This window comes from Cavia porcellus, unplaced genomic scaffold (assembly GCF_034190915.1).
Source record: "Cavia porcellus strain 051 isolate PalLab524CR breed Dunkin Hartley unplaced genomic scaffold, mCavPor4.1 scaffold_5, whole genome shotgun sequence".
Lineage (NCBI taxonomy): Eukaryota > Metazoa > Chordata > Mammalia > Rodentia > Caviidae > Cavia > Cavia porcellus.
In genome coordinates this window covers 49,413,615-49,429,339 of record NW_026947488.1, presented here as the reverse complement: position 1 = coordinate 49,429,339, position 15,725 = coordinate 49,413,615, and the positions used below count along the sequence as shown (strand labels likewise).

Genomic DNA, 15,725 nt, shown 5'->3' with positions numbered 1-15,725 from the left:
GACTGGCTGTGAGAACTGCTGAGTCTCACTTGACTTCCTTACGTTCTTTTGCATCTCAGATGCCATGCTGCAGTCACTGGGGGCAGGAAGACCAGGCCTGTAATCACCCTTGCAGTGTGTGTCTGCCTTGCCTATTGGCTCTGTACAATCCTTTCAGCTAATCCAAAATGTTTCATTTTCTGAGACTTAAGATACAAAAGGAAACACTATAGTTAACAATACACAATATACTGTTTTGTTTTTTAATTGTAGAATTTAGAAACAGACTCAATATATACTTTAATTTACAAGTCATATCTAGTGACAGCATCTTGGCTTGGGTATATGAGAGTAATCTGAGCTAAACCCTTAAATGGTGGCCATTCCCTGGCTATTTTCTAGGTAAAAGAAACAAAACAAAAACAAACAAATCACTAGATAAGAAACACTTGCGAGTTACACAAAAGAGACAGTTTTGCTTCCAATAACTATCTCTAAAGGAGGTGGAAATGTCAGTAGTAAGAATACACTGGAATTATTAAACATTGCCTTCAGCTTCACGGTATGCATAAAACTGAAGATGTCATGACTTTTCATACCAAAAGTAACTATTAGTATATTGGAAAAGCCTTTTTGTGTATATTATCCTTTTCAATCTAACTTGCCATGTACCTCTGTATACACATTTGTAGATGAGAACAGTAAGGCACTGAGAGCAATAAAGTGACCTGCCCAAGGATTCAACACTAACAAGCAGTAAAAGTTGAAATATATCTGCAGAGGATAGCTAGAGCTGTGTACTTTTCACCAGACATACTGTGTTCTTTTCCCCAGCAGAAACCCTGCATTTGTAGAAATGGTTTCTATGTAGGTTAAGCTAGACGGTTGGACACAAACTCTTATTTGTTCAGACTCATCAAGGTGACAGAAGCAGCCTTTTAAACCCTAAGGACCATGCCAGATTGCCTTGGCCCTCAGCCAGGGGACAAGGACTTTGAACTTCAGATTGAATTTAGCCTTAGGGTGGCATCCAGCAGAGGTAGTGCTTGGGTAGCTAAGTCCATATTCACAGCTCCATTGTGGAGTGAGGCAAGGGCTGCCACTGTGACCATTCAAAAAGGGTGACTCAGGGGCTTTCCGATGGGCTTTTACCTGGTGCCTAGAACCTTCATGCCATCTCCCTCCTCTCCCTGAAAAATCCTTGATCATCATGCATGATTCCTCTGGGACTCATGCTTGCTTAGCCTGAGCACTCCCAGGAAGTTATTCCCTTATCTTTTATGTTCCCACTACCTCTGTAGTTACACCACTGAGGAGCAATCTTAAGTACATCTAGACAGAGTTATCAGTTTAATTATTTCTAAATAAACCTGGCCTTTACATTTCAAAACAGATGCAAAGACTACTAGCAGACATTTAAAAGGCTTCTTTCTTTTCTTCATCTTGCAGTGCTGGGATTGAAGTCCAGGCCTTGCACATGCTAAGCAACAACTTTACTGCTCATCTACATCTCTAGCTGTTTTTTATTTTTTAAAATGAGACAGGATCATACTGAGTTGCCAAGGCTGGGCTTAGACTCGCAATCTTTGTATCTCAACCTTCCACACAGCTTTGATTATAAGCATGCACCACTGTGCCAAGCTCTCTTCTCCCTTTTAATATTATCTAAGAATATGTGAAGCTCATGGGAAGTCTGAAAATCACAAAAGGTCCTGCTTTATGGTCAGTGATGACCACCTTTACTGCTTCTTCAGCTGCAGGCATTGCCATAGCTCCAGTGTCAGCAATTCTCTCCTGATTAGACCTCTCCACTGACCAGAGATGCTGGCAGTGCTCTCAAACTGCAATGTTACATGGGCCTCCACGTGCGATTTGCGGAGGTCTCACACGGCAGTGCATACAAGTGGAGCACTATTCTCAGACACTCCACAACTACCTCTCTTTCCTCTTAAATTTTTTGTTTGTTTGTTTTTTGACATAGGGTCTCACTATGTAATTCGGGCTGATCTGAAACTCATGTGATCCTCCTGCCTCAGCCTCCTGAGTGCTAGGATTGCATGTGTGCTACCATGCCCAGCTTCTTTCATCATTCTTGAGATAGGTTCACTATGTAGTCCAGGATGGCCTCAAACTCACAATCTTCCTACCTCAGCCTCTTGAGTAGCTGGGATTATAGCCATGCATGATAAATCCAGCTCCAATTTCAGTTTTATCTTACCTTACATGAATTAAGAGAAAATTTAAACTTCAATAAGTTGTTTAAAATCTTATTACTTCTCAATTCTAATTGTAGTAATTAATGTAAAAGCCTTAATTCTCAATGTCCTCAGTATCTATTAATCCGTAAACATGTCCAATAATAAAATTAGTAACACTATTGTGAAATATATACTCTATTTAGTCTTCCTCTCAATTTCCTGACAATTTCTAAAACCCTTGGAATCTTTTACTTATTCTCACTATATATATACAGGTGTATCTTGTACTGTAACTTCACTTGCAGCACTCTTCCTGCCTCAGTGCTGAAATTATGTTAACAAGATAACTGATGGCTGGGGACCAGTTATCCAAAAGACCAAGGCACAATTACAGGGTTGGGACTTTCAACCCTAACCCTCAGTCTCAAAGAAGTGAAAATGGTGAGGAAAGCTAAGCTGATACCAATGGCCAATGACATAATCAACCACAGTTAATGAAACTTCTGTAAAAACCCAAGAGGATAGGGTTCGGAGAACTTCTGAACAGTTCAGTATGTGAAGGTTCCCAGGGAGGGGATGGGAACTCTGTACCTCCTTCTCACATGCCTTACCCCATGCATCTCCTCCACTAACTATTCCTCTGTATCTTCTGTAGCACTGTCATAATAATCCAGTTAATGAGGAGCCGAATGTGGTGGCACACACCTGTGATCCCAGCACTTGAGAGGGTAAGGCATGAGGATCACTGCAAGTTCAAGGCCAGCCTGAGCTACACAGTGAGTTCAAGACCAGTTTGAACTAAATAATGAGATCCTGCCTGAAAAAACCAAACCAAACAAACAAATATATGCAAGCAAAGTATTTCCATAAGTTCTGTGAGCCATTCTAGCAGATTAATTGAACCTAAGGAGGGTTTCTTGAGAACCCCTCATTTACAGACAGCTGAGTCAGAAGTACAGGTCACAATCTACTACTTGTCATTGGCATTAAAAGTGCAGGGTGGTAAGGTTGGGGATTTAGCTCAGCGGTATAAATGTCTGCCTGGCAAGCAAGAGGTCTTGAGTTTGATCCGTGGTACAAAAAAAAAAAAAAAGCGCAGGGTGGGATGGTCTTATGAAGTTGAATCCTCACCCCATGGGATGTGATGCTATCTCCAGGCAGCCAGTGTCAGAACCAAGTTGAACTAGAGTCCAGCCAGCTACTGTTTATTAGAGAAGTGCATGGTGTGCAGAGAAATAACCCTGACACCCACCTGAGCAGGGCTCAGAGAGCAGAAGCAACACTTCAGTTTCATTTTCTTTTCCCTTTTGCATTAGTCTTTTCCCTACCCTTTTCTTTCCTTACTTAGCCAAGCTTATTAAATATATTTGTGTCTTTATTACTTGATTTCTGGGGGTTTCAAATGGCATTTGAGACACTCTTTGTTAATAGAGATAAGAAAACAATTTCTCATTGTTACTCTAATCTGCCTTCTCCTACCAACTTCTGTCAGTTAAGTCATTTGTGTAAACAAAATCAATACATTCACACTCTGTTGTACCACCATATTCTCACAAACGCTTAGCTTTAGTCTACAATCAAAAGTTCTATGCTCACTGCTAGCCCTTTCACTGTAATTTTTCCAGTCATATCTTGATGGCTGGACTCTGTCCTCTATTAGGTTCTTCAGAAGCTCTTGAGAACCATGGTTTTCTATAATTATAAATTCAAAATGGTCTGTTGGGGATATAGCTCAGTAGTAAAGCACTTAGTTCAATCCCCAGTAACACACACACACACACACACACACACACACACACACACACGGTTGAGTTGAGTGTGGTAGCACAGTCTTGTGATCTCAACACTCAGGAGGCTGAGGCAGGAGAATCTGAAGTGTGAGGCCAGCCTATGCTACATACTGAGTATAATGCTAGCCTGGATTACGTAGCAAGACCTGTATCAAAAAATACAAAAAAGTTTGTTCCTTTTATAACTTGAATTGTAATATAACATTTTGAGGTTACTTTTTTTTCTTCTTCTTAAGAATGTTTTTGAAGCCCCGTATTGTTCTCACCATCTTGTTTTGAGTGATTTTACTCTATTCTGTTGTTTGACATTATCAATTTTGAGGGTATAGCCAAGTACTTTGAAGGCAATAAGATTCACTATGATGCCCACCCTGTTTGATTATTTTCTTCTTTTGAAGTTCAGTAATGACTCCAATGTTTAGGTTTTATTGTTTTTTTTCTGTACTGTTATGTTCAATTTCATTATACCTGATGATATAGGCAATTCTTTTTAAGGTTGCAAGGGGCATTATGGTAACCATTCTTGATTACCTGGTATTCTGTTTTTACATCATGTACTATGTCCATTCTTTGTTTTGACCAAGTCTGCTTTGTTTTGTCACATTTGGTTTTATTCTCTTCCAAAAAGAATAATAACTGTGGGAGTAATAAAACCCAAAATGTTTAAATGTTATTGTAAAAAAGAGAGGAAAAGAAAGTGCTCTAGTGGACACAACTGCAAGTGTGTTTAGGTGTGTAAGATAGATGACCATATTATTAAGTTTTTGTTGGATCATTGAACACAACTGTTTGCAGTCTCACTGTTTGAATGTCCATTTTGTATGCTTTAATTTTGTAACTTGATCAACTATTTCTAAGATGACAATATGTAATTTATTAACTAGTGATTTCTTACTGTTTATTTTTTTTGAAATTCTGTATTACTTGTACCCTTTTACTGTTTTCTCTTTAAATTAAAAAAAAAAAAGAAGACTGTTTTACAAGTGTTGCTTTACTTTTTTTGATATGGAAAAAATCTATGCCCAGTCTGAATTTTTCCCTTCATCTTTGACTGGCCACTGAAGCAAGCAAGCTTGCTTTTCTTTTCTTTCTTTCTTTCTTTCTTTCTCTCCCTCTCTTTCTCTCTCTCTCTCTTTCTCCCTTCCTCCCTCTCTCCCTCTCTCTCTCTCTCTCTCTCCCTTTCTCCCTTTCCTTCCTTCCTTTCTTCCTTCCTTTCTCTCTCTCTCTCTCTCTCTCTCTCTCTCTCTCTCTTTCTTTCTTTCTTTCTTTCGACACCGGATCTCGCTTTTTAATCCAGGCTAGCCTCAATTTGCAGCAATCTACCTGTCCCAGTGTCCCAAATGCTAACATTATAGGCATTCACCACCACACCTGGTTCTACCAAAGCATTTCATTTGTTTGTTTGTTTATCCTGTACTGTAACTTCACTAGGATATGTTCCAGTGTTAACCATTCTGAAACAATTTTCTGAGACATAGTACTCCTTTTTCTGTACTTAGATTTAAACTTTTTATTATTCCAGGGAAATAGAAGTTTTAAAATTGTATCTTTTCATTTTCTTCTCATCCTTTTATTTTTACTCTGCCCATTCAAAGGACCTAGAATAAAAGTCCCATAGTAGCATGAAACATGTAGCACACAGATTATGATCTCTGAATATTACTCATCACTAAAATAAATATAAGCACCTTACAGTAACCACTGGTTCCAAGTCTAAGACAGAAAAAAAATCAAGATGATCCTGGAATGTCCTATACTAGGGGAGGGAGAGAGGGAAAGTAGACACATACTCTAATTTTCTTTGTGCCTCTTCCAAATAATGATAGTGACACATTTTAATCTATTCTACACAGGAAGAACAAAGTCAAAGTGACACATCACAGAAGATACAGCAAGTAAAGCTTTGTTAAATTTTTTTTTTTTTAATCGGTACCAGGGATCGAACTCATGACTGCCTGCTTCCAAGGCAGGCGCTTATGCCGCTGAGCTAAACCTCCAGCCCCAAAGCTTTGTTAATTTTTAAAAAGCCGAACACATTTGAATACTCAAATTCATGATCATGCATCTCCTTCCATATCCTCCATGTGACACTACTGAGCTGCTTTAACCATATTAACTATTTCTATAGTTTTAGTTTTGTGAATAACTTCTTATAGCAAATTGCTTCCTCATCTGAAAATTTTTTTCAGATGAACAATTAACGTCTCAGGAGTTGGCAAATTGGGGCAGGCCATATTATTTTTGTAAACAAAATTTCATAGGAAGGCAGACACATCCTTGCTTCAAGCATGGTCTAAGGCTGCTTTTGCGCTACAATGGCATGCTGAGAAGTTCCAATAGACAAGGTATGGTGCACAAAGCCAAAAATACTCTCTGACCCTCTACAAAGCAAGGTTACTGCTCCTGTGGTAATTCTTGATTCATGTCGGCTATATTCCATCTTTTCATACCACAAAGCAAAACAAAACAAAAAACACCTTTTGTCTTGATTTACTAAAGTCCAGCCCAACAGAAAGAATGTGTTCAGGTGAAACCTTAAATCCAAAGCTAGGGAGGAGATCTTGGTTTTGCCTTAGGTGAGGTTTCCTCACCTAAAGTGAAAGGAGTTCAGAACAGTAAGAAGAAATTGCTCTGTTCTTTGACTAAAGCAAACTAAATGCTTTGTTTTCCAAATTAAATATCTTTAGTGTTTTTTAAAAAAAATTTTTTTTGAAAGGGTCTCGCTTTGTAAACCAAGCTGACCTTGAACTCACAATGTAGTCTAGGCTGGGCTCAAACTCACTGTGATCCTGCTGTCTTGGCCTCCTCAGTACTGGGATTGCAGACATGTGTTACTGGTAACTCTTGGCTTTCGTGGCTAACTGAGCTTGGCTACAGTATTTTTAAATTAAACATTATTTGGCTCCTTACTTCTGAAAGCAAATCCTCGAGAGATACAGGGTCCATCTTACTGTAGACATTCCACAGATTCAAACTCACATCCTGCAGCTGCATAAAGGACAAAAACATAGAAATAAATTAAGTCAATGTTGTTGGGCAATCTGAATTATTTTCTAATGTTCAGACATTATAATCCTCATATAAAGTCAGTATGATTATTATACTGATAATATAATAAACCATTACTAATAATTATATTACCAATTATTAATTGTATTAGAACCTACAAATACTAATAAGCACGTTCCCACTCAAGGAAACTATTTATTTCAGAACCTTTGATATATCCTTTGATTATTATCTATAATAGCACATATACTTGGAAGGGTTTTGGCCCAGACAGGACACTGTAACCAGTGAAGCCAAGGAGCTCCTATCTCCCCCTCCCCTAGGAATCTACCTCTGGCGCCAAAGACCAATGGGCTGCTTGGGCATCCCTAATGCCCCCCTAGGTTCCACCCCAAACCGAGGCTACTTATGTGCCTCACTCCACGTGTTCCATGGAGAGATCGCCGACCCCGGGGTGGAGATGCCGTGCCCCTAGGGGGCTCGGGGGTGTCTCTCCCCACATTCTCAAAATAAGGTCATTTATATTTCATACTTATCTTTTCAGCCGCCATCGGTCCCCCAAAGTTCTATCAATACTAAAACATACTATCTATACATGCATAAACACATGTATATATACTATGTATACTTTGCCTTTGTGATAAAATTCTAATCAAAATAATGTATGTACATGATTTTAAAAATCAAACAGTAAAAAATATTTGTAATAAAAATCTTTAAATCCCTATTCCAGTGATGGCAAACTTTTTAAGTGACTGGGTACCCTAACTCCAACCCAAAACCTACTTACTTATTGCACTTCCAACACTGCAATTAAACTTGAATACTGAGGTTTTAGTTCAGAAAAACAACTCGTACATTACAAGAAAACTGTAACAAATGAGCTTTCAATGATAGTCTGCTGTGGTAGGTGTGCCATAGGTTTCCCACTACTTCATTTCAACCTTTCACAACTCCGAGACATTAATCTCGCACCTCAGAAGCAACTAAAGTTCTTAATATCTTTTTTAGTTTAGTTTTGTTTTTTTAACTTTCTATGTGGCACAGTGCCTGCCTGGCAAGCATGAGGCCCTGAATTAGATTCTCAGTACAAAAGAAAGAAAGAGGGAGAAAAACAGACGGACAGATAGAAAGATTTGTATTAGTACATGTTTACAGTACAGTACATGCAGTTTACAATCATCTTGGGGAAGTGGGTATGTATATAATATAGTTTGTTTCCTTTTTTTTTTTTAATCCCCCTCCCTCCTTCCTCCTTAATTTCCTTATCCTGATTTTTCATTCTTGTTGATTTTGTTCACTTTAGCTCATGTTTAGCATATAACGTTTACATTCACTGAGGTTACTGGGTTCCTATGAGTTTTTTGGTATTTATCTCTGTACTTGGATATAATATGCTTCTATAGCTATTTTTAGCAGTTAAATATTAACTTATGGCAAACACGCTGCTCTTTTACATTCATCTCCATTCTCACTTTTTCTCTACACACACCATCAAATATCAATCACTATTTTTGCTACATCACTGGTTTATAACACTAACACCATGTAAAATATTATTAAGTACATATTATATTCATTTGATTTTTTGTTTCTACTTTTCTTAGAAGCATTAACAGCTTCATTTTTTTCACATGCAAGTTTTTTTTTAAAACAAATCAATCCTAATCTCTTTTTTTCACAGCCTCACCCAGTTTCCTTCTTAGAGGGTTCCTCCACAGCGAAACTGTCATTGGGGTCTGATATTTCTTAGCTGTGTGGAGCTGGCCCTGTGTATTGCAGAATTCTTAGCAGTATTTAGTTCTCTATTTACTACATGTGTATAGCCCCACCCTTATCCTGAAAGCCAATCCAAAAATACTTGTAAACACTGTCAAATCTTTGGGGTAGGAGAGGGAAAATCATCTCCACCTGAAATTTGATTTATGTGTACCAAATAATCCATCAATTTCCTTTCTTCCACTGGCTTCACTCTGGTCTGCAAGCTTGCCACACAGCTGCAACTTGCATTTTGACACTTCTCTTTGCTAACATTCTAGAGCTTGTGGATGACGGATTTTGGTTTCCTGGCTTATCTCCTCTTTCTTGGTTAAAATTACCTGGTTTGTTGAAGCACACCATCCAATTCTAAGAAAGGGTTAATAGGAAATAAACTTTTTTTCCTTCAAGATGGACTGATAGCTCGCTGATGTTTTCTTTTTCTTTTCTTTCTTCTTTTTTTTTTTTCCTTTTTGGATTCTTTATTCTTTTTATGCTTCTTTTTGGATAATTTCTACTGCTATGGCTTCAAATTCACTAATCTTTTCTTCTGTAGTATCCAATCTGCTACTAACCTCAGCTGTGTTGTTTTTGTTTGTTTAAGACAAGGTCTTGCTATATTGATCAAGCTGACCTTGAATTCACAATCCTCATGCCTCAGCCACCCAAACAGCTGCGTTTACAGGTATGTACCACTGTATCCTGCTTCAGATGGTATATTTTTCTTTTCAGATACTGTATTTTTCATCTATAGAAGTTTTGTTTTTTGCAGTACTAGAAATTGAACCTAGGACTTCTGCACTAAGCTATATTTCTAGCGCTTAAAAAAATTTTTTTTGAGTTAGGGCTTCATTAAATCTCTAAGCTACACAGCACAGGCTCAAACTTGTGATCTTAGTATATGTGCTGCCAAAATGAGCACAAACTTGTGAATCTCTTGTCTCAGCCCCCAGAATGCTGAGATTAGAGAAATGCAACACCATACCTAATTCTTGCTTCTTTTCGACCTGATAGTCTATGGATGTCAAACACTGTGAATATTATCCGTTAAGGTCCTAGATATTTTTGTGCGCCAATAAACAGTCTCATGTTTTGTTCTGGGATGCAATTATTTGGAAACACTTTGACCCTTTTGGAATCTGCATTTTTATCAATTATTGGGAGGATCTGAAGCAGTGCTGATTATTCCCCATGTCCTGAGTACTGTGCCCAATGCCCTCTGAATGTTTTTCCAGTCTGAGGGGTAGAAATAGGTACTATTCTCAGCCCTGAGCACACATGAGGCACTGTCCTTTAATTTTTCAGATGGATTGTCCGTTGGCTTCAAGTAGTTACCTCACACACAAGTACATTCCACATAGGGTTGGGGACTCACTGCAGTTCTGAGTTCTCATCCTGCACAGTCCTCTTCTCTTTAGTACTCTGCTGCCTTGGTGTTCTGAAGTCCCCAGCTGCATCTCCCAACTCAGGGAGTGTACCAGGCTCTAATTGGGTACACTCTCCCTATGCATGGTGTGGAAATATTCTCAAAATTGCAAGCAAGAGCAATTCTGAGGTTGACTTGTTTTCATCTCGCAGGGAGTCACTAATCTTCTGTCTGATGCCTAACTTCATGAAAAATCATTATCTCACATATTTTGTTTGGTTTTGTTTTTTTGCTTTGTTTTGTTTTTGATTATTTCAGGAAGAAAAACCTAGTGTCTATTGTCTATTATTTGTTCATTCAGGGTGAAGGTGACAAATGTCTGATTGCCTGACAATCTCAGGGGGAAGGAAAAAGAGGCAAAGGGACTGTACAGGTTATTACATAATAATTGCCACTTAATTCCTTCAATTTCTGTATCATCAATTTCCTGTCTCTGTTCTACCTTTTATCATCTTTTCCCACACTGATTTAACCTAATTCCTTTCCTCCATATTCTGGAATAGCTTTAAAAATGTTATCTAATTAAATTTGGGGGGAGAATGGATGTGTCTAGCTTTGAATGCAAATTTTAATTCTTTTATAAATTCGGAGACTTACGATCTTCCACCTCCCTTCTTTTATGGTACTGGTGATTGAACTCAGTAGTAACTTGTCTAGCATGCATAAGGACCTGGGTCCAATCTCTAGTACCGGGAAAAAAAAGTGGTATGAAATTGTAAATATCTACAGTTGTTTTTTTCTAAGTCCTCAGAGGAGGAAAGAGACTTTCTGATACAGGCGATCATCAGGCTATCAGATTGGAGGGAAAGAACGCTGGCAGAACCGATCTGCAGAACTGGTCTGCTCTGCACCTTCAAGTACAAGGAGGGATGCGGTAAAGAAGAGAACTAAGATGGGGAAGGAACAAAGAGGAGACAAAAGGGAAATACTGGAAGTATAAAAACAACAGCTACATAAGAAGTCAGAAGCTAGGCCAAGGGGTTTTGACAGAAGACTTATAATAACTATACCTGTGTTGTTTCTTCCCTATAACACATCCTACTCCCTGAAAGTACTATCCTACAGCAAAGCTCTACATTGCCCTTCACAGGCTTAATGGGGAGATTTTGTTCCTTGTGAATGTGACTTCATGGTGCAGGAGTCAGAATGCCTGTCTTGCTTGTGCTGCATCAGCTGTGCAGCCTCCTAGCTCACCACTGCCCAATACTGCTGGCTACAGTCCACGGGCGAGGAGCATAGGCCCTGAAGCCAGATCATCTGGATCTTACTTCCGCCCTGTTACTCACTAGCTCTATGGTTCTGGAAAACTCACTTACCTCCCTGTGAAAAAGAGATGTAAAACATTGCCTATTCAGAGAGTTGTTTTAAGAATTAAACCAGACACTTCATACAAAGAGTGTACAATAATATCTGTCATATAGCCACTCTATAGATGCTTAGTTAACACAATTAATTAAAAATAAATATAACCATTATTTTAAAAATGTTAATGTTCCTCTCAGCCCCCGTGGCCTGTCTCCCTTTAAGCTCCTTCTCTTCTGAAATGGATAGCATTACTTCTTGTGGCACATTCTACAGCCTAGCTAGTATTCTGCTACTTGGAGTCACAGTACTGCTCTTTGAGAACAAGCAAAGAGAAGTCCAAGTGGTAGCTTCCCTCCAGCCTATGCTGCCCTACAATGGTGTGCTGTGGCCCTTCTAGGCAGGTACTTCCCCGGTCATTTTCTAGGGAAGCTGGTGCTTCTCAGAAGGAGGGACAGGAATTAACCCGATGCCTTGCTTCCAAAGGTGCCACTTACTCTCTCTCTAAGATGTTCTTATTTCTAGTATGGAAATGCTGTCCTTGCCTGGTTTTCTATGCTGGGGCTGGCTGAATTCCTGAGGCTCCTACGAGACATATGGATGCCTGTGGTAGTGCTGCTAACCTACCAGGCCAACCTCCATGATCTACTCTACATGACTCCCCTCTCATACTCACTCACTAATTCACTTAATAATAATTGCTAGTCATTTCCTAGATGAGATAACTACTGAAATAAAAGATATTATTCTTTATTTTTCCCTTTTCTAAAGATATTCTTCTTGCTGCAAAAACTAACCATTTTATTTCCTCCAGTACTCTGTATTTATACAAGATTCTATACTGTCCCTTTCACAGTGCTTCAATAGTCCTCAAATTATATGAATTTCTAAGGTACAAACAATAGCAATAACAAGGCTATTTTTCTATTCAAGAAGCTTGCAGTCCAGACAGTAGGGCCAGGTGGCTAGGTGAAGCATGTATGACAAATGCACAGAAACAGGATGATAAAATTTTAAGAGAACTGCCTCAAGTGTCAGAGGGGTAGAGAGAACAGTTAACTCAGATTGGGGAGCATGGGGAGGAGCTCCAAGAAGACAGTACAAGAGGGCTAAATTGGAACCAGCCTTAGACAGCAACTGTTTTCTATTTCAAGTCTTTTAACTTGCTCCTTGCCCTTGGGAGGTTACTGTCAACTTTTCAGAGTGTCATTATAATGGATATTCACTTTGTTGGCTTTTTACAAAAACAGCAACAAAAACCAAACATACGGCTTTTCACACATACCTCATATTTCATGGTAAAAAACCCATCTCCTCCAATGCCTTCAAGGGCGAAGGCTTGTACAATTGGCCATTTCTCTACCACAAACATATCAAATATCTGCAAGTGACCTAGAAGAATCAAATACAACAATACGTATCAAACGCCATCCTGGATATAACAGTCTAATCCTGATCTAATGTCGTTAGATGGGCATCATTTCTCACAAGTTCACCAAGGTCTCATATAATAAAATAAATTTCAAACAGATGAAACAGATACTGAAACAAGAAATAAAATGTAAAAGCCAAGACAAATTCAAGCCATAAACAAGTTAGTTGCATAACTTAGATTTCTCTACAGTGTGTTTTCATATTTTGGCTTCCCAAGTAAGTAACTATGTAAAAAATAAGTAAATAGCAGTCTGTTACAACTGACTTACATCATTTACCAAGTATAATTATTAACAGACTCATAGTGGGCTCCTTTCCCTTAGGAAATACAGCCAACCAACTTCCTCAAAGGAAACAACCAAATCAAAAATCTTGCTTTCTTGTAACAATAGCTTCAATATGCAAGGCTTTCCCCCATAAATCCTGCTAAACTTGTTAATTTTTTCCTGTATTCCACACATCATTTTTGAACCTCACCATCAGCATATTTTTAAATGGCTATCCAAATTACTAGTTTTATTACCAAGCCAGACATGGTAGCATACATCTGTAATCCCGACACTTGGGAGGCTGAAGCAGGAGGACTGCTGTAAGTTTGAGGCCAGCCTGGGCTACAAAATAAGTTCAAGGCCAGTCTGAGCTGCACGGTGAAACCTTTTCTCACAAACAAACAAAAACTCACAAAAATAATACTATCGAGTTTTACTATCAAGAGATTTCATATCTATTCTCTCTATATTAGTGATACAGTCCAGGTGGTAACTGTGCTAAATCCTTTATCAATTTTTCTACCTGATCATTGGTGGCTTGCTGGTTTGCTGTGCAACTCCATGGTCATGAATAGCTTATTCAGGAATGTTCCCAAATGTTATCCTATTAGATGCTCTGCCTCTGTAAAAATGAATCATGGGGTTTCCTAGCTGAATGTTTCCAATAAAAGTAGGGTGCCTGGGATCACATATTATCCATGCGAGGTCCCTAAATGCCTTGCTGTCACACACTCACCATGGGAGCTGTAAGGGATGCCAATTCTGCTACAGTCTCTAACCATATCCACGAAGCTGGAAATTTTAAACTCCTCTGCAGCTTCCTCATCTTCATACTGAAGAGAGAAATTGAAAGCAAACAGGCTCTGATTATACATCACATAATGCTCCATGTTTTCTCTGTACTTCACCAGAGTTGTCCTAAATGGCATTTATATGTAATGTTTTCAGAGCAAATCTATTATATTTACCGGTTAGAAATACATGTCACTTCCTTATCTCAGATCATATACAAAAATCAACTTAAAATGGATCAGGAAACCTAAACACAGGAGATCAAACTTATCTCCCCAAATCTCCCAAATTCTCAACATGGAAAAAAAAGTTCCTTGAGTAATACTGGATATGACTTCCATGAAATCCAAAATCTCAAGTCCCATTTTGACCTTCAGTCAAACCCTTAAAAAGGACCCAAAGGGAAACAGAAACAGAAACCCAAAGACAGGAATGTTACAAAGTATAAAAAAATTCTCCAAGTGCAGTCCCTAGGCACCGATACTGAGGGACTGGGCTCAGGCTGGTAAACACAGCACAGCAGGAAGCAGGTTCACAAGCCTACTAAATTTCTTTTTTTTTTTGGTCTTTTTTTCTTTTTATCGGTACCGGGGATGGAACTCACGACTGCCTGCTTGCAAGGCAGGCGCTTATGCCGCTGAGCTAAATCCCCAACCCCTTAGCCTACTAAATTTCAATCTGAACTCCCCACCCTCAGTCTCCAGCAGGCAAATAATCTGTCTGAAAAGTAGCTTCCATATTGAAATGTGAAACTTTCCTCTTAAAGAACTACTTTTAATAAGTAACCATACTCTACAATTTGATTTCTTTATGAGCTTCTCTTTATAAACCAACTTTCCTTAAAGAAGTGCCTGTTCTATCTTTTCTCCTCACCTCATTTTCAGTCATGCAGTAGAAATGCAGATTTCTCCAATGTGCCACATAGGGTAAGAGATAGCGATAGTTGACAGGATTACAGTACAGGTGAACACTATCTGATTTAATCAACATAATTACATCTGTAAGAAAACAAAGTCAAAAGGCAAGATTGTCATAGGCTTTTCCTTTAGACGTTTTCTGCCCAGAAAATCAGTGAAACTATTAAGGGGTAGGGAGGTAGATCAATGGACGAACACTTGCCTAGCATGTGCAAGGGACCAGATTCAATCCATCCCCAGCTCTATACATATACACACACACACTCACTCTCTCTCTCTGTCTTTCTCTCTCTCTAATTGAAACTTCAGAAACAATGTAACAAAACTGCAAACAGAAAATTATTTAATCAGGCAATATGCTTCCAAGTGACTGGAGAACATTCAAGTATTGACAGAGAATTTCCTAGTCTCTCTGCGATGTTTCCACTACCACAACTCTCTCGTTATGGCAATACAGGCACAAAACGGGTCAAAAGAACAAGTTTTAGCTACTGAAACACAGTGCTTTGCAAAGTCCAACAGAGTAAATCTGTTGTATCAAACACAGCTGTGTACTTCACTGCCCAGATACTGTAAATACCAAATAGAAATCCCATGACCTAAAGCCACTAGGGAAGGAAAAAAAGAGCATGAACTATGGCCGATGACTATTCTTCCACAGACATCAGCACCTGGGCCACTGGCTCACTAAGAGCCTAGATACCGCATTGTCAACTTTGGGAAGAATTGTGTATGGCAGTGAACTCTGTACAGGAAAGGCAGGCAGGAAGGAAGGAAACAGAAACAAGTTGAAATAGCTTCTGTAAATAGACTAGCAGCTGGCAAATTCAAGGAACACTGGGGGGTCAGGT

At 38.9% G+C, this 15,725-nt stretch overlaps 1 protein-coding gene across 2 annotated transcripts in view; it reads right to left on the bottom strand.

Moving 5' to 3' along the window:
* Nucleotides 1-15,725, bottom strand: part of Dnaaf9 (dynein axonemal assembly factor 9) — a 148,049-nt gene that overhangs the window by 106,271 nt on the left and 26,053 nt on the right. For both annotated transcript variants that reach the window (XM_063248769.1, XM_063248770.1), the window contains exons 4-7: nt 14,831-14,955; nt 13,902-13,998; nt 12,748-12,854; nt 6,878-6,955 (exon numbers count right to left, since the gene is read on the bottom strand). In XM_063248769.1, the coding sequence (XP_063104839.1) occupies nt 6,878-6,955; nt 12,748-12,854; nt 13,902-13,998; nt 14,831-14,955 (407 nt within the window). The remainder of the gene's footprint in view (nt 1-6,877; nt 6,956-12,747; nt 12,855-13,901; nt 13,999-14,830; nt 14,956-15,725) is intronic.